Raw genomic sequence first — 23,771 nt, 5'->3', positions numbered from 1 at the left:
TTTTTATTGTGTGTATTTTAATGTATTTCAATTTATAGATTTAGAATTTAAAATTAGTAAATTTTCTGCTGATTAATTTTCATCTTGTATTGAAATGATTACCTTCACTAAGGAGGTTATATTTTCTATGTTTGTTTGTTTGTTATTCTGTCTTTTTGATCTGAACCGGTTTACATGAACCTTTGTGGATGGCTGGGGCTTGAACTAAGGAAGAACCTATTAAAACTGATTGGAGCGGATCTGGATAAACAGGAAGATCAGGGATTTTCCCTCCATTTTATTTAACATGGTTGGATCGGATGTTGAGGTATGCGGTCTCCAAGCAACCTTCTACCTGGAAACTGACGTGGGACATAGGTAAATACAAAGACTGTATCTCATTCATTTAAAATGATATCAAGACCTTAATTAGGGAGCCTTGGAAAGAAAATGTCAGGAACAAAGTGTCAAAATTACTGTAAATAATTGTTGGGACAAAGTAGTTAAAAAGCAATCAATTACATTATGAGTCTAACCAAGGGTTGCAATGCGAAGAAAGACATTTCAAATAATGGGGAGATGATTTGCACACCACTGATATCATTAAACAATGAGATGTAGGTGAACAGTAATCTGAGCTGAGTTATTGTTCTAATCTGGGCTGTGATGTTAACAGCAAGTGAGAGTGTTCAGTTCAGGAGTAAAAAATAAACGTCACTTAAACCTTTTGGTCTGATCAAAACTGATGAGAAATCTGCACAGCAGCCTTTTTACAGTCCTCACAGACAGAAGTTCTCATCACATGACCGAGCCCCGACATAGAGCCATCAGGGTGGCCTGGTACAAAGGAAAAAATATATATATACTGAAGTTTAGAGGAGAGAAATCTGCCGCTACAGTCTGGCATGATTGTCAGATGTAAGCAGGGAAAGTAGATACATTCATTCAGTCTGACTCATTTGAAAACGTGTCTCAGCCTGGGCCGCTGCTTAAAAGTCTGACAGGTTGTTATTGGTATGTAGAGAACCATTGTGATGCCCCAAAAAATTGTGATGTCAGAGAAGGTGTGTTTAACATTAAGAATTTATTAAGTCACCTTATTAGACTGTGCAAAACAGTGATTGTGTACCTTTTATTTTGAAATGTTTATCATATTACATGTTTGTTTTGTAAATTATGTTAGAGTTTTTTTTTTTTACATTTTTACCTTAACAGAGGAAGACATGAGCATAAGAATGCATTTATAGGCCATTTGTGTGTATCTCAAGTTTACCAAAAATATATAAAAGGAGACAAAGGGACCTTTTTTAGCAATAATCTTTTGTACCATTAATGTCACGCAGACCAATAAGTTTGTATTTTCTTACCGTCCTAAAGGTGTCTCTGTCCATGGTTTACTTTACAGAGTCAGGAGACATCAGTGAAGATTCTATGGAGTTAGACTGAAGTGTGTGTATGTCCTATAAACACATTGGAATTTGTTTTTATGGGAATTTGTTGGAAAACTTTGTCAGTGAAAAGCTGAACCCAAGTTTCTCTCCCAGACAACGATTGTGTAAATCTGATGTCAGATTGTGCAATGAAGGCCTTGTTCGTTACAGCACTAGCTAGGATGTAGATTATATCATAATGGAAGAAACCCATAATGAGTCATACCAAAAAGTATATACAGGCCTTAGCCATGGTGATGACACTCCAGAGTAGCAGAAGGAGGAAGTGGACGTTTGGCTTTAGTCAAACTCGAGTGAGTTTTGTTTTCTCCTAGACTTTATTTAAAACGGTATTTAAAATTTATGAGAATTTGACCCTCCATTTCTGACACTGTCTATAATCAGTGCAGAGATGAACATCCACCCTTTTGATTGACAGCCAAAGATCTTTCCACGTTTTTCTTACAACTGTAAACTTACGTCTCAGCCCATGATTGCGCAATGTAAAGGGAACTCAATGTCCTCCTCAAGGACATGTAGACATGTGGACAGGAGGAGCCAGAGGTCAAATCCTGCGATAAATGTACAACCTGCTCTACCTGGTGAGTCACATGCATTGAAACATACAGAGTAAATATATTTACAATTAATACTGTAGCTGCCAAGAATACAGGAAGATACACAAACACAACAATATTTGAACGGTCACATTGGGACATAAAAAGGTTTGAGAATTGAAAAGTTAACTGAGGTAATAAAATGGTGGGAATGTAAAAGGTGGCTGTCTTGAAACCGGCTACTCCACTCAGAGGAAGCATAAGGGGCCATGGTAAAGGGACAGTGGAGACAAATACCTGTTATACTGGCAGCGTAGCTTTTAGTTTTACTCAAACCAAACAGAGAAACCGCATGGAGCTCTGCAATTGGCTTCTTCAAACTACACATTCAATACTGTTTTACTGTATTTCAGTAAAAAACTAAATGTGAGGAAGATGGTTTCAACAATGCTTCACTTTAGTTGTTAGTGTTGGTGAGATACCATGAGCTATAAATACTGCAGCTGCTCACCAGCTGACACTTTGCAAGAGGCCCCTTTGTTTTCTCTGTGGATTTTAAACACAGTGATTGTGCATCTCCTCTTCACCAGCGAGTGTCAACGGATAATCTTCGGTTTTACAGCATCAACACCTGACAAACAAACAAAGGCTTTACAAGAGATATTTGAGTAAAATTCCATTAACCAAGAACTTGATAAAAAAAAAAAAATCAACCCTGTTAATGCAAATTATTCTACAGCCTCTAATTATATATTCAAAGCCTGTAAAGGCAAAACAAATTAACTGGGGGCAGATCAAACTCATTAATCAACAAGTCATCAGCATTAGATAAAAACAGTGGAAAAGTAGAAAGTGGGAGTCTAATGTGCTTTTTTATTTATTTAACATTTTGACTATAAAACTGCAGAAAACTACATTATAGATGCATTTTCTTTTCCCACATTAAGTATAAAAGGAGTCAACTTTACATTTCACCTCAGCTTGTGTTTGCTTTACAAATGTTGAGACACACTGTCAAACCGCTCTGTCAACAGTGAAGGGAAGTGACTCAGGGGTCAGAGTACAACCCAGAGGATGTGTTGTAACAACAAAACTCACACACACTCACACTCAGTATTCATTTTACGTACAAGCACATTTTATTTTTTCCTGCTGAATACATCTAGGTTCATTTAATTTTCTCTCTGAAATGTTTTTAACCTAATTGTATGTTTTTACTGCCAATGTTCTGCTTATCATCGTTTATCTTTTTAGCTCTGTGAGGCCATCACAATTTGTCCCTGCTTCCTGGTAACACTCACAACAGACAGCTGCACACACACGATCTCTACTTACACAAAAAAACAAGAAAATAGAAACGTGTCAACACTGGAATGAAAAATGAAATAAGAGCTACAAGTGGTTTGAAGTAGTTTAAAGGTTCAGTGTGTAGAATTGAGTGACATCTAGTGGTGAGTGGTTGCATGTTGCAGCTAAATATCCCTCACCTCACCCTCCCCTTCCAAACATTAAACAGAGAACCTCTCCTGATGTAAATATTAAGTATTTAAATATAAAGGGCCCATTCTAGGTTAAAGAAAACAACAATTTGTACAATTTAGAGGAAACACACTAGTGAAAACATCCCTAGGATTATTTTATATTCAGTTTCTACCAATAGATCCTTTCACCTAAATCTCACACACTGAACCTTTAAAGTTATGTAGATAGAGAAAACCCTAATTCCACATATTTCACTGATGTAAACACGTTTCAGTCACACTGGCATGTATCACTTTTTTTTGTAAACTAATTACAAGTTTTAAAGACAAAAGTTATATTTACATTTGGACGGAAATGATTGGCTAGGCTTTTTCAGTGCATGGACGAAGCTAAAGCACTAAACAGTGGTCGCGTGATAATTCAATGACATGTGACAAAGACGTCACATGTGCCGGTCTGAGCGGAACCCATATGTGAACCACCAGGTTAAATGTCTACACCCCAGTTTCCTTCCTCTTCATTGAGCCTCGTAACGTCTTGTCCAGTCTGGTTTTGGAGAGCGTCTGAGGCCTGAGTTTAGGGCCCAAGACGGGTGGACAGTTCTCGTCCGTCTCTTCGTCACAGATGGTGGCTGAGAGGGTGGAAGAGCGGCGTTTTGCTCGGATGGCTTCTCCCTGCTGAACCCTAGGTGGAACCTCCTGCTGCTGCTGAGCCATCGCAGTGCGCAGACAGTTGAGCCACTGCTGTTTGTGGTAGACGTCGTTGAAAAGCAGGGTGTGGGACTGGCCATGGGAAGGATCCAGGGAGCTCACACGGAAAATGTTCTTCACTGGAGGGACACAGTAAGCAAGGAAACAGTCTCAAAAGATCTCTTAAGGATGTGACAGATGATAAAATCCATGAATTACATCCATTATCTTTAACATTTATCCTTTAAACGTGCAATATGTAACTTTGGCCACGTGGGGTCTCTCAATCAAAACAATAACAAAAGATGTGTTATTGTTTGATGGGATCACGGAAGTTGTTGTCTTCACCATGATTGCAAATGAAAATGCAGATAAAAATCTACATGATGTGACTCAATGTTGATGCAAATCCTGTTCATTGATGGGGTAATGTATTAAAGTCAAAGAAGGAAAAAACCTTCCTCATATGTCCATTGCCCCGCAAGTTATAGCAGAGACGGACAAAGCCGCAGGTAAAGCAGATATGATGCAATTAAAAGGCGACTGAAATGAAACCAAACTTTACATAACCTGTTGTTGGGCCACAAACATCACAAGTGACTCATCTCAGCATTTCACACTGCCGCCCTCTGGAAGACGCTACAGGTCCTTAAAAACTCTCACTTCCAGACTCTTATCAAGCTTTTATCCAAGTGAGGTTGGAGAACTCCACCAAGTGCAATAAAATCCAACTGTGCAATATCATCATCATGTGCAATGTAACGATATGAAATATGATATTGGTTGAGAGGTGGGAAACATCCTGGACAGATCTCCAGTATATCGCAGGGCCCAGATACAGAGACAACCGAACCCCAATCTGTATTCCAGAAAGTACAAATATACTAAACTACTACTTAGCTGCTGCTGTAATACAGGTAGATATAGTAAATATGTTTTTACTTTTCTGTGAAAGTTAATTATCACTAACTTCTGTGTTACATTGGCTCAGGCCTGTTTGTGCAACAGCAAATCGGACGTTGTAGCAAAGAGAAGATTCAAGTTAAGCTCCGCTGAATAGTGAAGCCTCAAAGAAACTCCTCCCTTACAGATCAGGACATGTTCACAGTGTAACTGGCATGATTTTAAAAAGCTTTTAAATCGACAGAGTGGGTGAGACCTCTTATTCATCTATGAAGAGTCACAACAAAGAAAAAATCCAAGAGCACAAAATGACAAATTATTTTTCTGTCAAAAAACGAAAAGGTAACAAATTTACAACGATACAAAATAAACAAAAGGAGGAACTTTACCAAATAATTTGTGAAACCATAAAAATTTCTAAATGGCAACACAGCCCTACCTCAACACAGGTTTGGAGGGTAACACAAACTCAACCTACCTTTCTCTGTGTTGGTGAAAGCCCCTCTGAACGACCCCCCCATGCGGATCTCTCCGTCCTGCACTTCCTCCAGAGCCAGGTCCCGGACTGGGATTGGCTGTCGATACACCTGGAAGCAGCTTCTCTCATTACGTGTCACCGGCCGCGTCAAAACCAGCAGCTCAGAGAAGAGAAACACGTGCAGCCTCTGTGGAGAGATACATTGACAGAGTGAAATTGACTTTGATGAACACATACAGCATGTTGACAGTACTTTTAAAGCATGTGGGTGGTAAATGATAAGAGATTAATCCTGATTCTCACCGAGCCACTCTTGTTCCGCAGCTCCCCATGACACAGTAGGGTCTTACAGTTGTCTATGAGAGGGTCTCGCTGCTTCTCATCCAGATACTCCAGTTTGTCGATATAATACTGACACTCAGACTCCCCATTCCTCAGATTGATGTCAGACAGAATCTCCTGGATTATAGAAATCTGGATAATTAAAGAAAAAATTATCAGGAAACAGTAACAGTAAGAAGCCCATAGCTAAACATAAGCAACAACACGTATATCTGTGACAGTAGAGATGTGTATGAGGCAGATATATCGTACAGCTCTCTCCAGACTGATGACGTCTGGGTGATCAGGAGGAGTGTGTCTGAGGATCTCTCGCAGCAGCAGCGGGTACTTCACCAGGCGTGAACGTGGGATGTCCAGGAAGCTCCACAGGTCAAGTTTTCTGCTGAAGGGCGACTCGAGACAGCGCTGCAGGAAGTCCTGCACCCGCCTGTCCTGCTTCTTCTGGTCGAGCAGCGCTTTGGCTGCGAGCTGGTTGCTGCAGTAGTTTTTGTAATCGTTCAGACCAGGCAGCTGAGAAGATAAAAGAATCAGTTTCCAACTGTTTGTAGCTCTATTCACAACAACACAGACACGGGTCGGATCTTTGAAATGAGCATTTGTTGCTTGGGTTTTTCCCATCTCTCCCTCTGTGATAAATCCTCATCATTATCACGGTGTGAGAACTACGTTTATGAATGAACACAGTACAAAATATCTCAATACATTATGCAGCAAGTGGCATTAATAATAATAGAGATAGAACGACACTCAGCACCCACAGGGGAAATGAATACCTTGTTGGCTGCTTGTGGTAAAAAGAGGATTAAAGTTCCTTGAAAAGTTCTTAAAGTTGTCTTAAAATCTCTCTAAACATACGTAAACATTACTTCCAGATGAGAACCACACAATGTTAACTATTAACTACTGCACATTTACAACATTTTAGTAATTCATGTTCATGTAACCTTACATCAACTGAATATTTATCTATTGCATGAATTACTAAAATTTATCATGAACTCGTGAATTTATAGAGCAGTGACAATGTTCTAGATTATTGAAAGCATTTAAAGATTATATAGCAAGGTATCTGCACTTTTTGAAAAGTCTTAAATAATAAATTGAATAGTACTGACTTCAGTTTCCTTCGAAAAGTCTTTCATTTAATTTGATAAATATTTCTTCTTGCTTTTATTACAGAATTGTAATAGAATGTTACTGCAGGCTGTCAGGAGATTTAGTACATTTTAATTAATTATACCTCTAAACTAAAAAGTACAATTGTTTTGAAGGTGAATGAAGCTGCGGCAGGTCTGTCCTTGAGTGAAGTGTCAGTCGTCCCCATTGAACCTATAGCCAATACTGTCCCAATTGGGAAGTCTCCAAAAACTCTATTATTGAAAATAATCAAGCATTAATTGCAATAATGCATACTTAACTTGTCATATAAAGAAAATGTATTGATATATACACTGCAGGGAACTATTGAAAAAAATGTAATAATAATAAATAACTACGTGTATAGTCGCTCCAGGTTTTCTTTCCATTCTACTTTATTTCTCTGGTATTAAACTGTGTTGTAAGTGGCATTAAAAGATCTTTAAAAGATCCAATAGGAGCCATGTGTGTAAGTTTAACTCTCTTAGAATCTTCGGGAAATGTATCCGTTTACATAAGCATCTCAATTTGCTTGTGTTTCTTGAAGACGTTTACCGCTCGTCCAAGAGGCTTCTTCAGTTCGAACTGACCCACTAACTGGTGGGGGTTTCAACGACCGGCCTGTTTAACATAACGACTCTCAACATAGGTAAATACCTGAATACCTAAATACCCGAAACCTCCCAATAGTCAGTGAGACCTGAAGGAGCCTCTTGGATAAGAGGAGAAACATCGTCTTGAAACACAAGCAAGTCCAGTTGACTACATACACATGTTCAACCTCTGATGATTCCATGACCTTGATAGAGAATCTTCACAGATATTCTCTGAAAGTGTTATCATCTGCCAGCATACATACCCAGTCTATTACAATCTGTCCGATCTGAGCGACTGTTCCATCTGAGCCAGTTCCCTCGGTCAGTTTCATCAGTAAATCTGCAGACAAAATAGTTCACACATGGTCAGAATCACTTATTAGTATTAAAATCTGATAATGGCCGGTGATTACTTACCCTCATGTAAGGGGATGTATGCGTCAAGGTCCCCAAATATGTGAGCTAGCTCCTCCTCTGTCATGATGGAGAGCTTTAGCATTGGATCATGGTACGCCTGAAAGTAAACAACGAAACAGTTGTCAAAAGGGGGAAATAGTTTGATTAGAAAAAAACAAATTTAAGTTTACATTTTTCGTTTCTAACCTTTCGTGCAAGTTGGAGATCTTCGATGAGATCCTGTTCTCCCCTGTAAAGCTCATAAATTGCCTGGAGAAGGAATATTAAAACACAAGAGAAACCAGAGTGAGAGAAGTTCATTTATTACTTTCTAGAGTTTTGAGAAGACTGCACTTTAGCCTGAAATGCTCAACCTCTTGTCTCTTGATCTCTTTGGTGGAGAATGTTCCCTTCTGATGGACGTCCAGCATCTCTGACCACAGCGTGCTGTTCCTCCGTTTCGTGGGAGTGGGACCTGCTGCCTTGCTGCTGGATTTGCGGGACATCCCTGGCGATTTGCAATCGCTGCGTAACGACATTGACTAGAAAAGAAAACAGGCAAACAAATTCAACTCATTTAAATTCAAAATAGACAATTTGTTGAGTGATTGTCAGTGTAAACTGTGTAACTGCTGTGTACCTGGAGGGTCTGACCAAAGCGGCGCACTGCTCCGTTCTTTGAAGGAGAAATCAAGTTGACGAGAGATGAAACTTTGGTCAAAGGTCGGACTCGCTTGTTGCTGGGTTCCTAGGAATCAAGGAAATAAACTCTCTTCAGTTCAACTTGATTGTATTGAGGTGTAAAGTGTAGGGGTGCCAAAATACCATGACTTACTTTATACAGCTTTAATATAAAAATGTATTTACTATTGTCTTAATTGTCTCTGCTATTTCAGAGAACGGATTCTCAATTTTCCATTTCTGTCACATCAACGTTCTCCTCTATATTTATATCAATATTCGCTAGTATGTTTTTACCTCCATCAAGATAATGTTTTCACCAATAACCTTTTGTTTTCTTGGTTTGTTTGCTTGTTTGTTTATAAGCAAGATTACACAAAAACAACTGTCTGGACGCCCACGAAAACTTGGTGAAAGGATGTGGTTTGTTTTGATGTGGATTCAGATCAGGGGGTGGATCCATGAATTTTGTATTATTACTTTCTTTAACATAGTAAGTGAGGACGTTTTTCAAAATTTTTACTGATTTCTCCAGGAATAATTCATGGCTCTTGTTGAAAAAAAAATCTGCAAGTGAAATTTGGTGCAGCTTCATTTAATTTAATTGGACTCTTGGGATTTGGCGAAGGTTATGTGCTATACTGAGTGTCAGTCTAGTTAGTGCTGAGAAAAGGTTTAAACAGTTCAGGAAATCTTCTATTATTTAACTCTGGTCTCAAAAGTTACTTTTAAAACTTTACAAATGTTTTAGTATCAAAATGCAAGGTATTTATGGTGAATAAAAAGTGTATTAAACCACACGGTGTACTGAACTGAACCCTGACCCTAACCCTAACCCTATTAGTGTTAATAGACTGATCATGTTGAGCGAGTGTGGCTCAGATTATCTTTCACCGTTCTTATTTCCTCAGATTGTCAGTGGTTGTGACACTCTGAGCAAGAGCGGGATTATCCTGAGCTCATAACACATGAGAGCGCTCATGTCTGTCTGTGTAGACGAGCACCTGAGTCATGCACAGGGATTAAGGTTTGAGGCGTTAAAGCAGATCTGGTTGGTGCAGCATTCAAGACTGTGCTAGACGAGACCTGCAGCCAGTGGACAGGCTGTCCTGGGTCTCACCTTGAGGTCGAAGTTCGACAGACTGACCGTGTCGTCGTCCTTCTCTTTGCGCTTCCTCTTCTGTAGAAAAATAACAAGACACATTCATTACAAAAATCATCTCATATATTCCTACACATAAAATATTATTCCAAGTATCAGTACAGGTCGTGTTTTATTTTCATCTGCTCCCGGTCAGATACCAGCGTGAGGATGTGACCTCTGCAGTGGGACATGATGGTGTTTTCATCATCAACTCACTAGGCTGAAGTCCCACGGAGTCCCTGGTGTAAGAAAGGTGAAGGAGCTACCTCTCTGGAGCGGAGGTCTACAAGAAATGAGAGAGAGTGAAAACAGGTTTATATCTACGTCATTGACAGTGTTGTAGCCACATTGGAAGTTTACTTCATGTAACATTGATTTTGGTGGTAAATTACATTAATGTTACCGCTTTTATGTCAGTTGCGCACCTTAGGGCGTAGGTGGTGCTCACTATAGCCACACCTAGTCTATATTTGGGAATCACAGGTGAACAGTTGCAGGGAAACACAATCAGAGGAAGTTGCACAGTTTTTTAACCTTGTTTGAGCTTCTGATTTTTTTTGTCTTGTTAGTTTATTAGAGGTTCATGAGCTTGTTTTCAAATTATTCTTGTAGTGCACTCCCCCTTTTTTGTAGGTGTTTCAAAAAATATGTCAACATAAAGTATCCAAGCGCAGTCAGAAGATCTTGTCTTATTTTATCACTGTGTGTTGGAAATGACTTCAAAATGCCCAGAATGTATTTTTTGTTGTTTGGTTGCAACTATAGACAGTCTACCTTAATTTATGTCTTTTTTTTTAAAATGTATCTAATAGAAGATGGAGATAGAGAATCACTGTTTTTATAGGGAATGCATTAAAGCTCTGTTAACATGACGGACCCCATTTGATTCCCATTTCTGTTATGTTTCAATGATGATGGAGGGATATTAGTGTTTTAAACCATATAAGGCCTTAGACTGCTAGCTGCTTCTGCAGGGAAAATAAAGTTAGTTATGGTGACAAAACAATGAAGCTACAGAGAGTTTCAGTGTCTTCAAGTCCAGGGTCAGCTGCACACACTCCTACACATTCTACATCTTGGGCTCATGCCTTCAAGCCATGCTGGAAATAATGGACTAATGAGCGAAGCATGTTTGATACAAGAGAATAATGAATATAACAAGTACAGTTGTATTTATCTTGTGATTGGTAGAGGATACATAGTGTAGAGTCTACACTATGTATCCTCTACACTGTAGAGAGTGCAGGGTAAATATTTGGCACTTTGCAATCATGCATTTGAAGCCAATACAAATACCAAGCCTATCTGCAGATCTCAATACTGTTTGCATTTTGGCAAATCTGCAAGAACAAATAGAGGTGCAGAGCAGGTTTAAATGATGCAGACATTATATCTCAAGTTTAAAAGACAATGACACTTTATAATCCAGAGTGTTGCATTAAAGTACCATTCACCTGGATGAATAAACAACAGTGAGCTTGTTAAGATGATGTTGGTTGATAACATAGATCTACACTATAGAATAGAATAAGATGCAGCTTTGTTAATAAACTGCTGTTAGCTCATTCAAAAACAGAGCAGCTGAAAAATATGTCACATACGAGGGGTCTCCTCATATAATTAATTGATGCATCTACCATACAATATGACTCTAGAGCAGACATTTTAGTTTTTCATGTAAGAATTTTTCTGGCTCCTGCTGTCCGTGTGCAGATGGGATGTTTGTCATGACATTTTTCATTATTTTTGTCCATTTTATAGACAAACAACTAATGGAACAATGGTGGAAAACCATCTGCAGATTACCAAATAATGAAAATAATCATGAAATCGGATTTGAATGCATCATCAGAGGCTTTGGGGTACTGCTATGAATATTTGTGGCCTTTTATAGATCAAATAATTAATCAATGAATGAAAATAAAAAAAACAGATGATGAAAATAATGTAATCGGGGGCTAGTTCATCTCTGCATCAATCCTTAATCTACTTGCAGATAGTTATGAGGAGTTCTATCACAAAATAGATTTAAATTAGATCACCACATTTAAAGTTAAAGGTGCGTTTTCCGTGGTGCACTTGAAAGCATCGTTTATCAGTTACAATAGCAGCCCAGCCCGTCACCGCGCACCAACCAGGAAACAGACATGAGCGCCAACAAATAACGTTATAACCGAATAAAGAACCCCAGTTGTGTTCTCAGTCGTGTTCTACGTACTTCGTGCTGTTGTTCCTCCGCAGGGTTTGAGGAGAAGCCTCTGCGGCGGCGCTCCGGACGCTGGACGCGGACGTCCTCGATGTCATCCTGCGAACTTTCAGCTTCTTATTCTTCACCGTTTCTCCGCACACTTCCTCGTTCTCTTCCATTTTGTGACCGGCCCCGTTCTTAAATCACCTCTTTCAAAGTTTAGTCGCGACCAAGCGAGAAAAACAGGACGTCCAGTCGAGTTTAAACCGGTCCCGACGCGTACAAAGGAAGCAGAAGATCGATGACAACAGGACACACACCACGGCGGAAGTTTGAATATGGCGGATTCTTGGAAACGGACCAATCAGGAGAGAGCTCGGAGCTGCGTTGCTGGGATACCGCGAGGTGGGAGGGACCAGTGAGATGTTTGTAAAAGGACCTCTTTATGAATGTGGCTCAGAATACAGGGAACCACACTTGTTCTGCTCGTTCATTCGGATTGATTTTATTACGGTCACTTCTTTATTCAGCTTCTGCATGAAAACGCTGTAGTCACGTGTAGATTCACAACAGTTTATCTGTATACACCACACACCACTATAATAAGAATGAACAGCAATATATACAGACACGTTTCTTCCGAATATCTGCCCACAACAGACTTATGTGAATACAAAACATTTAAAAAAGATTAAACACAATTCTCAACACTTTAGATATTAGATATTAACTCTACTGTCACATATGACAAATGTAAAATCAGAAAGTTGAAAAAGTAGAAAATCAATAGTTTGGGTATTTTTGTTTTAAGAATTACTAAAACAATTATGCAGTCATCAAATTAGTTTCCAAATAATTTTCATTTCAACCATTCAAAGTTTCAAAGTTTCAAAGTTCACCAAAAAAAAAACTAGAGGTTATGCATATAACCAATGTTTGTACAGGGAGGGATGTACAAAACATCAGTATGGGGATTGTGCCCATCTTCATTCTGATGTGTGTAACAAGTGTACTGACCGGAAGGGAGGAGTGCTGACATTTTGTGTCCTGTCTGGAGGTAAATGTGATGAAAAAGGAAAACGCAGAGAAGAATTTTAATGAAAATGAACGGCTACATTAACTGAGTTTCACATAAACGGCTGTGGGGAAGCTGTGGGTCGTCCACTAACCAGGAGGTGAGTGGTTCAATCCCTGGCTCCTCCAGTCTGCATACCTAAGTGTCCTTGGGCAAGACACCTAACCCTAAATCAGCCCTGACTTCTGTGCTGGCAGTGTGTGGATGGTGTGTGATATGAAATGTGCTGGGTCTACACCCAGTGCTGCATGAATAAGGGTGTGAATGGGTGAATGTGACTATATATAAATGCACTATAAAATGCATTCCATGTATCATTTACCTTTTCCATAAATAGTGTCATCAATATTTTATTAAGCTATACTGTCGCTCATATGATGAAATGAAGCCACAGACGTTAACAAACACAACAGACTTGTTGTGAACCTGAGTCTGTGTTTTATTCCTGTAAAGGAGCACTGGTTGGTTTCTTGGCTTCTAGTGAAATGCGATATAGTGTAAAGACTCAATCAATCCATAGAGCCATGCTACCTATGTATATTGATTATTGATAACATTGCCCATATCAATGGTCTTTGCACTGATTACTACTTTGTTGTTTTTAACATAGTAACAACCAAACCATAATTCAATATAAACAATATTCAGTAAAAATGGGACCTATTTATGCTGTGTTTCTGTCGACCAGATGTTGTTTATATACATATTTTCATACCTACTTGCCTGTGCTTGATATTTATATTTTTATAATTCATTGTGTTTTTTGATGTCTTTGTTCAGCTGAATGTCTAAACAGACGACTATTATCATCTTATTATCTATCTAAATCATCTTATTTGTTTCTTATATTTTGCAGCTTCTTTTTCCATTGACATTGATGAATCGTGTAGGTGTCAACACATTTGGCAAACGAATCTACTTCTGGCTGATTCTCATTACTCAGCTGCCATGTACATGCTGCTATGTGCATGGTGGTTGATAGTTTACACTGCAGAGAGAGCTGGTGTCTGTAGGTACCAACATCTTATTTCCCCTGAGGCCCCTTATTTGTCTTTACAGTCTGGGTTCATGGACCAAACTGAAGAACTACAGCAAGAAAAATAACTAACTTTTTATTACAGTTCAGTGAAAATATGATAACATAATGTAAAATGTCTCATTTGAATACACTTGTTTGTGCTCAGAGTCAGGGATACAAATACACATAAAAATGAATGTTACCATATGAATATTGCATCAGTACGCTGCCCGTTTGTAACTTTGTTTTAATCTCGTGCATATTACATTTGACATATGCTTTAAAGATCAAAAACTTATTCTCATTTCAGTAAAAGTAAATCAATACATGTGAAATTATGAAAATAGTGTTGTCAGTAATTCAGCCTCACTTTTTTAGCTTTGGTGCGCGTTTCATGAATGATTCATCCTCCTAAGGGAAGACTTATGCTGTTTAATAAATCTTCCTTTTCACCTCCATAAAGGGATCCAGATGAGATTTATAGGGACCCCTCTGGCCTGTATGACGGTCCCCTACAGGACGACCCGGCCATCAGTCAAATCCCTCGTGTCCTTCATGAGCCCATCATCAGCACCTCAGTGAGGGCGCCCGTTCCAGTTTAATCACCATATCTGTCCGTGTCGTGATATACGGCGCCTGGTCTCACTGCTGTAGCATCTTCATAAAGTCAGGGTGGAGGAGGCAGTTCTAAAATGCTCCTCATGGGCAAGAAAACACACTGTGCCTTCATATTTATGACTCACAGTCATCTGTAGTCGTGTGAGTTTATATCTGGACAAGATAAAAAAAATCCCCACAACCACATGGATATGGCAGAAAAAATAAAATCACCACAGGGTACATTTAGTTCTTTTCAGGAGTTTCACAATGATCTTCCTCAGCAGATGTTTGGCCAGTGTCCAGGAACTGTTCATGTCCGCAGTAAAAGTTGAAACATTGTTAAGCTTGGAAATGGTATTTGACTAAATGTCATGTTAACATAAAGTCCATTTAATAATTGTTCTGGAGCTTTCACTTGTTAACGATCAACCTCAACTTTTCACCTTTCACAGTCATGGAAATTGGTCAAACTCAATCTGCTCAAGATGATCAGGTTACATGTTAAAAAGCTCTGGAGCAGTTACTCAATGGCCCATCTCACGACAAGGCTGTGGTGAGACTAAGGATTCCAAGATAAACATCGATATATTTTTACAAGTTTTTAAAACCAACAGACAAACAAACTTTTAAAAATATCGAACTCAAGTGAGAGACATTTTAGTTGTCAGCCTCTGAATGAGTTTAAATGGGGCAAAAGCTTTATTGTGATAAAAACCTTTTATTATAATGTTGACATTTATGAAGAAAAAAACTTGAGTATAATTTTGAAATCTTTATTACAACATATACAGGGTTCTTTCAGTATTTAAAAAAAACACCCCAAAAATGTACATAGTAGCTGTAACATACACCCACTTCCTTTGATAAAATCTCAATAGTGCATTTCATGTTCAGTTAAAACAACCATTATACTACAGAAAATCCTGTAAGGGGAGGAAGTGCATGCAATGAGCAGCCAGATTTAGTCATAGAATGAGCCTTTAAGGAAAAGTAGGTAACTTATGAAACAAGAAAAAGCAGCTTTATCTTACAGAAGAAATGTTCAATTAATAAATAAAACAATTCACTCCTGCTAAATTCAATACACAAAGGAGTATTGCTGCCACATCAAAGCTGACATTAAATTAACTGAGATATTATTGTCTAAGTCTGTCTATGTGAGTCTGTACCTTATGTTTGCCATTATCTCCTAATGGTCAGTTTAGAAAGTGTATAACATTTAATGTAATATAAATGGAAAGAAATTTCCTACATGAATAAAAATGGACTCATGATAATAAATATGTCGAGTAGATGAGAGACAGGCGGGATAAAAAAAAGGTTAAAGCATGACAGCAGCTGGGAGCAGTTAGTGAACGAAGCTGGAGAATATACAGTAATTTATACATATGTGACCTACTTTAAGGCATCTACACAAGAACATGTGTTTCACTTTACTCCTGTACAGAGGCTGCACATGCTGATAGTCCACCTCCCAAAACACTGATTTCATATGGTGCTAGAGACTGGATACAAACATCTATGTCACCAGATGAAATCAGTTTCTGAGAGCAGTCCTTTAGTCAACAAGTCTCCACATTGTAAAAGACGTTAAAGTGCATCAGGCCAAATATACACAGGACGTGATGGATGGAGAAGAAGTGACTCCTGATGTTGTGTAGTAAGGGAGACTCGTGGCTGCTGATTGGATGCAGATGTAGGTCAAAAGTTGTCTGAAGAGGGAAGTCGTCTGTTTGTTCCTCTCACTGCTCCATGTGCTGTTCTACATACAAACAGCAGGGGGCGTAGTTACATTGCAAGCCAGGGCCAAACCAAAGACTGTAACTCCACCTGTGACCCAGTGGAGAAGGAAATTTAAACTCATATAATTTAGAGATATATGTCAGACACACACTCAGACACACACACACACACTCAGACACACACACACACACTCAGACACACACACACACACACACACACACACACACACACACACACACACACACACACACACACACACACACCACATTTGTCTCCTGGTTCTTCACCTGGATCAGAGTCCAAACTCATCACAAACATCATAAACAATCATAAGAAGTACAGGATACCTCGCAGTCATTTTTAATGAGAATACATCTTTGTATTAGAGTTAAGTTGGTGTTTTGGCAACTTATGGCTGTTTATATCAAAATATTATGATATTTTGATTTTTAAAAATTCTTTCTAATTATTTGATTTGTAAACAAAAGGATGTGCTTTGATTATTCAGAAAAGATAAGATAAGAGGATCCTTTAAATGTGCTTTGGTCACATCTGTAAAAGTAATAAATAAGTAAAAATGCAATAAAAACGGAATTAAATATGAGAATATAAATAGAATAGTAATAATGTATATCGTGTAAACAATATATAGAGTGTGAGCAGAATATATACAGTGTAACAGGATTCCACATCAGCCATTGTTAGAAATACACAATTGAAGCCAAACACAGCATAAAATTGATACATGGATGAATGCTGCTCCGCTACTGTCATGACAACATGTCATCATCTTACAAGGACGACTCCTCCCTTAGGTTGGAGATCAGACCGTAAAAGGAAAGGTGCCAGGACAAGGAAAAGAAGGGACGACGCAGAGAAACCGCAGCAGGTAGACTGACAGAAGAAGTGAATTAAAAAAATGCATTGTGGTTGAATAATAGAATAGAAAGTTTAGTCCATTTGAAATGTTCTGTTCTGAGCTATAGAATAAAAACTGTTGTTAACGTAAATGTATCAGGTCTGGCAGGTGTGATAATAATGTACCACAGGAGCTGTGACTCATGTTCCCAGATGGCTTAATTTGAGCAGAAGCAGAAAAGGGTGAAGGTTTATCTCATTCCACACTGTTCAGCACACGTCCTTTTCTCTCCCCTTTACAAACCCAACAGGCGGAGATACAAAGATACTGATTAATACATGTTTTCATTCAAGGAAAAGAAGTGCCGCATTGCAACCTCACCACATCACACAAAAACCACACTGGAGGAGTCAGGAGAAAGGAAATGAAATTCCACCCTCCTCGGGGTTTGCTGGTAAATGCTATGCATCACCAAACTGGGTTGATGACTAAATGAGATTGGTGACCCTCACGGGGCCAAGAGGCATCCAGAGGCTGTAGTCATCAATTCTTCTCTCATCTCTCCAATATTTTCAACTGGTGTCATCAAGCGTCCGAGAATCCAGGGTGAGTCAGCCAGCGGTCACTCTGCCATGAGGAGCAGAGGTCAGCCAAGACTCGTTGATGAGGAGGACATGTTGGCTGACATACATCATGTCCTCTGAGCTCATCGTGCAAGACGGAGCGTGTCTGCAGTTGAGGTTTCATGTTAGTATTGCAGCGAACGCTCCTCGCCATTCTTAAGTGAGTTCACACGGGGGGCATGGCGGAGCAATTATGCTTAATGGCAGCAGAAGGTGTGACCCCATGAATATGTGCTCTCATGTGCTCACCTTGGCAGAAAGGTTTCCTCTTCATCATGACATGAATGAAAGCGTTTTTTTCTTTCAGTTTGAAGTTCAAGCAGGTGGGCAGAGCATGAGTCAGCATAACCATGTCCGGCCTAAAAACAATTACTCTTCAAATTGGCCATTTTACTTCGGTAAACAGGAGGGAAGATAAGTGATGATTCATTTAGAGATTCTTCTTCACAGACAAACATCTGCATCATTCACAAGGTCTTGCTTTCAATGGGTTAAAGGAAAATCAGTCTCGTGTCTGTGTGGTCAATAAAACAACAGCCAGTTAGCTTAGCTTAGCATAAAGACTGGAAACAGGGGAAACTGCTGTCCTGGCTTTAGCTACAGTTTAAATACATATATATATATATATAAATTAAGCGTACGGATATAAAACTGATATTGATCTTCTCAGTGAGACAAAGAGTATTGAATAGTGAGTATTGAACTGTTGCTTTAAGGCGATAAAAGAGAAGTGTAATGGGAATCGACAGGATCTGGTGGAGATTGGAAACCCAGTAAGGCTGTGACCATTTGGCCAGATGAAGGTAATCAGCTCCACCTACCTCAGACTATAAAACACTGGACTGAAGAGCCTCAGTCCATCTCTTTGTCCATATATAACAATCTATGATCATAATACTAAAACCTAGATATGTCTCATCGTAGACTATAGGCTGCGTTTGTCATGTACCAAGACTTAAAGCAATCAACCTTTTAATGGATGAGTCATACAGACACATTTCCTGGACCTGTCAATTTGAAGAGGCAGCAAACACAAACGATGGAGGTGGATAGGAATGAGGATGGATGAACAGGAGAAAGAGGATTTGAGTTGTTTGAGTCAAATATGGGTCAAATAAATGTTACAGTGTATTTGCTGTAACCAGGGGATTTTAGAGACTTGCCAGTCTGCCGTTAATGAGTCTGGACCTTTATCGTCTGAGATCAGTGACGGTGTAGACAAAGGGAGACTTCATCACACGCAGGATTTAAATGACAGAATGAGGTTTGCAGGGAGTGTGTTATATATATATATATATGTAGGACAGGATCCAGGTGTGGTCACCTGACAGTCACATAAGCAACATTCACATATGAGAGCAAGACAGTGGAAATGCCACACAGACACGCTTATACAGAAGAGATTTTAGTACAAAGGGAGGATGTCTATCCTTGAAAATCAATCTCTCAGACCCAGTGAGTGGCATCGCATTGAGTCTGTGAGAACAGACAGGAGTGAGAGGCGGTGTGTGCTTTCTCTGATTCTTGTGTCACTGCTTGTAAAATCACCAGATAGTGACTGAGAGGACGGACCCTTGTAGGATCACTCTTCTGAAATAACAGGGCTGGTTGAATTCCTTGCCTTCATCGACACAAACTTGTCTCTCTTGTCTTCTGTTGTGGACTTTTTAGTGACTGACAGCAGACATGACAGAGATCAGCCTCTCTTCATGGGCCACAGGCGACTGACTGCTGTTTCAAAAATAGACTGAAAGTGAAACTGCTACGTCACTTTCTGTAACACCCCATGACATGCACTTGAACACGAGTTGTGACGTAAAACAGCATCTTTGTCTTTATAGCAACGAATAAACAACACATTTATACATACACAAGCACAGTGATAAACATGAACACTAACCTGTTGCAGATGATCCATCATCCACCACCCGACAAATGATGTCTTCACTGCACACAACACTTCAATGCTCCCACTGAACGACAGTCCTGACCCACACTGCACTAAACTGATATACTGTACTGTAGCTTCTATATCAGTGTCTGTGTGTGTGTGTGTGTGGATGCACTGAGTAGCAGAGGAGTTATAAGATGGAGATGCCACTGAGAGCACAGCCCCTCTCTCCTCTCTCTCTCTCTCTCTCTCTCTCTCTCTCTCTCTCTCTCTTTTACAGTTAGTTCAAGCTGTTTGTCCACTTCTTTGCCAGAGTCATTATTGTAACTGTGACTCAACCCAAGCTCCCCACACACACACACACACACACACACACACACACACACACACACACACACACACACACACACACTTTTAACTCTAAAACCAAGTGTTAAGTGTTAACCCTTAAATGTCAGAGCCAAAAATCCTCACTTTGTATAATCAAAATGGTCAAGTACAAGTTTACAGTGTCAGTTGCTGAATTGCTCATTCTCTCTCTCTCTCTCTCTGCGCGCACACGCACGCACGCACACACGCACGCACGCACACACACACACACACACACACACACACACACACACACACACACACACACACACACACACACACACACACACACACACACACACACACACACACACAGCATGACAAAGCATCCCTGATCTCACGAACACAAACAAGCAATTACTCTATTTACACACTTCATCCACATAATCTAGATTTATTTCCTGGATTAGACTCCTGACCTCCTCCAAATTAGCAAAAATGTATTGTGCGTGGACAAATACGAGAACATGGTTTTGTTAAACTAGCTTGAAGAGTTCAATCATTACCAGAACGACAACATGGCTTATACAAACTCTGCAGCTTCCTCCAAGTCCAGCCACACAGAGTGGGGGAATTCCCCAGAGAGAGCGGGAAAGGGAAGGGTGAAATTGTATCCGCATGGTGATGGTAGGTGAGAGGGCACGACTCACAGAGCAGGAATCTCACCATGCATTCCTCTGGTTTTACGGTAAATGGAATAATTGTGCTCCTGTCAAAGACCAAAGGCTTAGTACAAACACACACACACACACACACACTTCCCCTCCCTGTATCCGTTCTTATATGGTGAGTCAGCTGGTTATATACCATGATTCACTGCCTCTCCTCATCTCTCCATCCTGACGGTGCCAGAGGAAGTGGCTGTGACGGCTGAGTCACGTCAACCTCTCACCCTGATCTCACCAACCCCCCCACCCCCACCTCATCGCTGCACCCACACTTTGACCATCCTCCTGCAGAGTCGTACGCACCTGCTCCTGCTTCAACCTCCCCCTCTGCTTCATCCCCTTTCACTCTCTCCAGCCTTGAAACATCTCACACAAATACGTTTTTTAGGAGCACGACAGAGCCAAGACCCAATATTCAATTTGGTCAACAATCAACCAAATATAGGTACAAACCATATAATGTTAGTTCATATTAAAAGTGCTATAGTTTGGATATTATACTGATACCGAAAAGCGAGAGTTGAGGTGGTCAACTCCTCTAGTCAGGATGCCTCCTGGGCATCTTCCTTCCGTCTGGAGACCCCATGGTAGACCCAGAACTGACCGAAAGTTCAGGCCTGAGAACCCCGCATGATCATCGAGGAAGAGCAGGAAACAAGAGAGGCTCAGCAGGGGAAGCTCGGGATACCTTCCTTGGCCAGCTAGCCAAGCCCAGATAAGTGGAAGATCCCACAGCCATAGCATCGTGAAATCCCTCTCTGGACGTCCACAGATCTGTGACTGGCCTCCACATACGAGCCGACACCCTGACTATCCTCCCCAGTCCTCACCAGCTGCTATATCAGAGTACATCTCTGCTATGGCAGATAGAGAGACTGAAAATATATAAATCCTCACTTCACTCTCTTTCTCTTCCTTCTCTGTCTCGGTTAAAGTCATTCTGAAAGACCAGCCCTCAGACACAGGCCTTATCAAGATGGTTTCAGTTCAGATCTTGGTGTCATGACCCAGCCCGCTGAACTGTTTTTTACCTCACAGTCTGCACTGAACAAAGAGATAAATTAACATAGTCTGACTTTTGTACTTCTGTACAAGCAGAAGTTGAAGACTCAGAGTGGAGCTCTATAATATTTCCTAAAGAAGATGCAATGTGATTGCTGGGAGGTTACTTACTTACGTACAGCCACTTTCAATGGCCTCTACTGCAGCTTGCTTGCATGCAGCAGCAGCATCAGGCCGTTAGCATCTTTTTCAACACATCTCTGAATGTATGAAGCTGTTCACCATGGGCCAGCCTTCTGCCACCTTTCAATTCTATGGCTTTTACAGCTTTCGAGATGATATCAACAAGCTGTGTTTCAAGATATGTTGAAAGTGGAAACATGTTTCCAACCATGTAGGAGCAATAGCGATTTATATTAGGCTTTTAATATTTTTTTTTATATAATGCCCTGTGGTTGTGACCTACAGCAAGAAGTAAGCAAAATATATTCTTAATATTCTTAATATTCAATAACTTCTTGATGTGTAAATAATCAAGCTTGCTGATATGTTTCTCATATGTCCAAAAGATCAGCTACTGTAGGTTTAAAACAAGATTTGTCTTTGAGGCTTAAAAGGCACTGATGCTTGTTTTTCTCTTTGGGTCTTTTTAGGATGATCCGCATCACTATGATGGTATTTTAATTAGATACTATTATGAATAAGCCAGCGTGACAGTGTGGATGGAAGCTACAGAACAGCATAATAAGGGATAGATGGATTCAAAAAAGAATGTAAGGAGAGTGTCAAGGACATTTTTTCTTACTCTCTGCCTTGTATTTTATATAGATTGAAAAAGTTACATAACCAGATTCAGATGCATGGTTCCTGTATGTCTCTGTGCATTAAAAGTGGATTTAGATGCGTACATGACCTGTGCTGTGCTGTGTGGTATTGTTAAGGTAACGTCCCATCAGACGTCAAGCTTTGCCTCTCTTGGGTTCAGCAAGGTAACATGGTGATAGGAGAAAAACACACACACGCACGTAGAGACACACAAACCACAGGCAGTGTTATGTAACAGTTCTACTCAAGAAGTCTGCAGGTTTAAGGCACCTCCTTGGTAACAATCACTATAGCACCACCAAGGAAAGGACAGGATTGCATAATGACAGACACAGTCTCCTGCAACAGCAGATAAATGCAGGAGAACTGAACCCACGCGTTGTACATGTAGTACAGGTGATTCTTCTACTGTTTGGATCTGTATGTTTCAGCAGCCAAAGTTGTGATCAATAAAATGTACTTTTGTGGTTTTGTCTTTTCAGCAAGGCCCCCAACCAAACAGCAAAAAGAGAGGAATAGTTTCCCTTCAGAGGAGAAATACGTCCTTGATTTTATAACATGTTCTGAATCTGAGGATGAAGTTGTAATAGCTGACGCATGGCGGAGGAAACGAGCTAGCCAGTTGTCTTGATGTAAGCGTAATGTGAATTATTTTGTGGTATCTGTGAGTCGACTGAGTGGGTGATGAGGTTACAGCGACAGGCTTTTTCTCCGTGGAATGAGAAACCGGGCACGAACACAAACCGCCCACTTCGCTTTTTTTCCCCCGTTGTTTTCATTTTGGCCTTAATAATAAACTCTGTACATTCATTCACCCACCTTCCAATTCCAAAGGGCTGTGTCCTTCAGAGACATTTAAATGCTGGTCTATTCTTTCCTTTTCAATTTCTTTTTGCCCACACAATATATGCTCGCAGCGCTCATAGAAAGAGGTTCATCAGACTGCAAACATTTCAGAGAAAGAAATATCTACTCTGAAGACTAGCTTCCCCCAGATCTGCAAATAGTAAAAAACGAATTAAACAACAAATAGTTTTCTTTCAGGAGCACAACAAAGCCAAGACCTTGAATTTAATTTGCCAATAATCTACCAAAT

General features: G+C 39.9%; 1 protein-coding gene across 1 annotated transcript; it reads right to left on the bottom strand.

The window, feature by feature from the left end:
- Positions 1-3,538: 3,538 nt before the first annotated feature.
- Positions 3,539-12,331, bottom strand: LOC118110193 (neuroepithelial cell-transforming gene 1 protein). Its single transcript, XM_035157869.2, has 12 exons — positions 12,033-12,331; positions 10,031-10,097; positions 9,791-9,850; positions 8,630-8,737; positions 8,364-8,531; positions 8,197-8,259; positions 8,011-8,107; positions 7,857-7,933; positions 6,113-6,370; positions 5,822-5,992; positions 5,519-5,705; positions 3,539-4,277 (listed from the first exon to the last, which is right to left on the bottom strand). The coding sequence occupies exons 1-12, from the start codon at positions 12,179-12,181 to the stop codon at positions 3,943-3,945; spliced, it is 1,740 nt and encodes a 579-aa protein (XP_035013760.1). The 5' UTR covers positions 12,182-12,331; the 3' UTR covers positions 3,539-3,942.
- Between the last annotated feature and the right edge of the window lie 11,440 nt (positions 12,332-23,771).

This window comes from Hippoglossus stenolepis, chromosome 5 (assembly GCF_022539355.2).
Source record: "Hippoglossus stenolepis isolate QCI-W04-F060 chromosome 5, HSTE1.2, whole genome shotgun sequence".
NCBI classification, from domain to species: Eukaryota; Metazoa; Chordata; class Actinopteri; order Pleuronectiformes; family Pleuronectidae; genus Hippoglossus; species Hippoglossus stenolepis.
The sequence above is the reverse complement of the archived record's forward strand: the minus strand, read 5'-3'. Positions and strand labels throughout refer to the sequence as shown.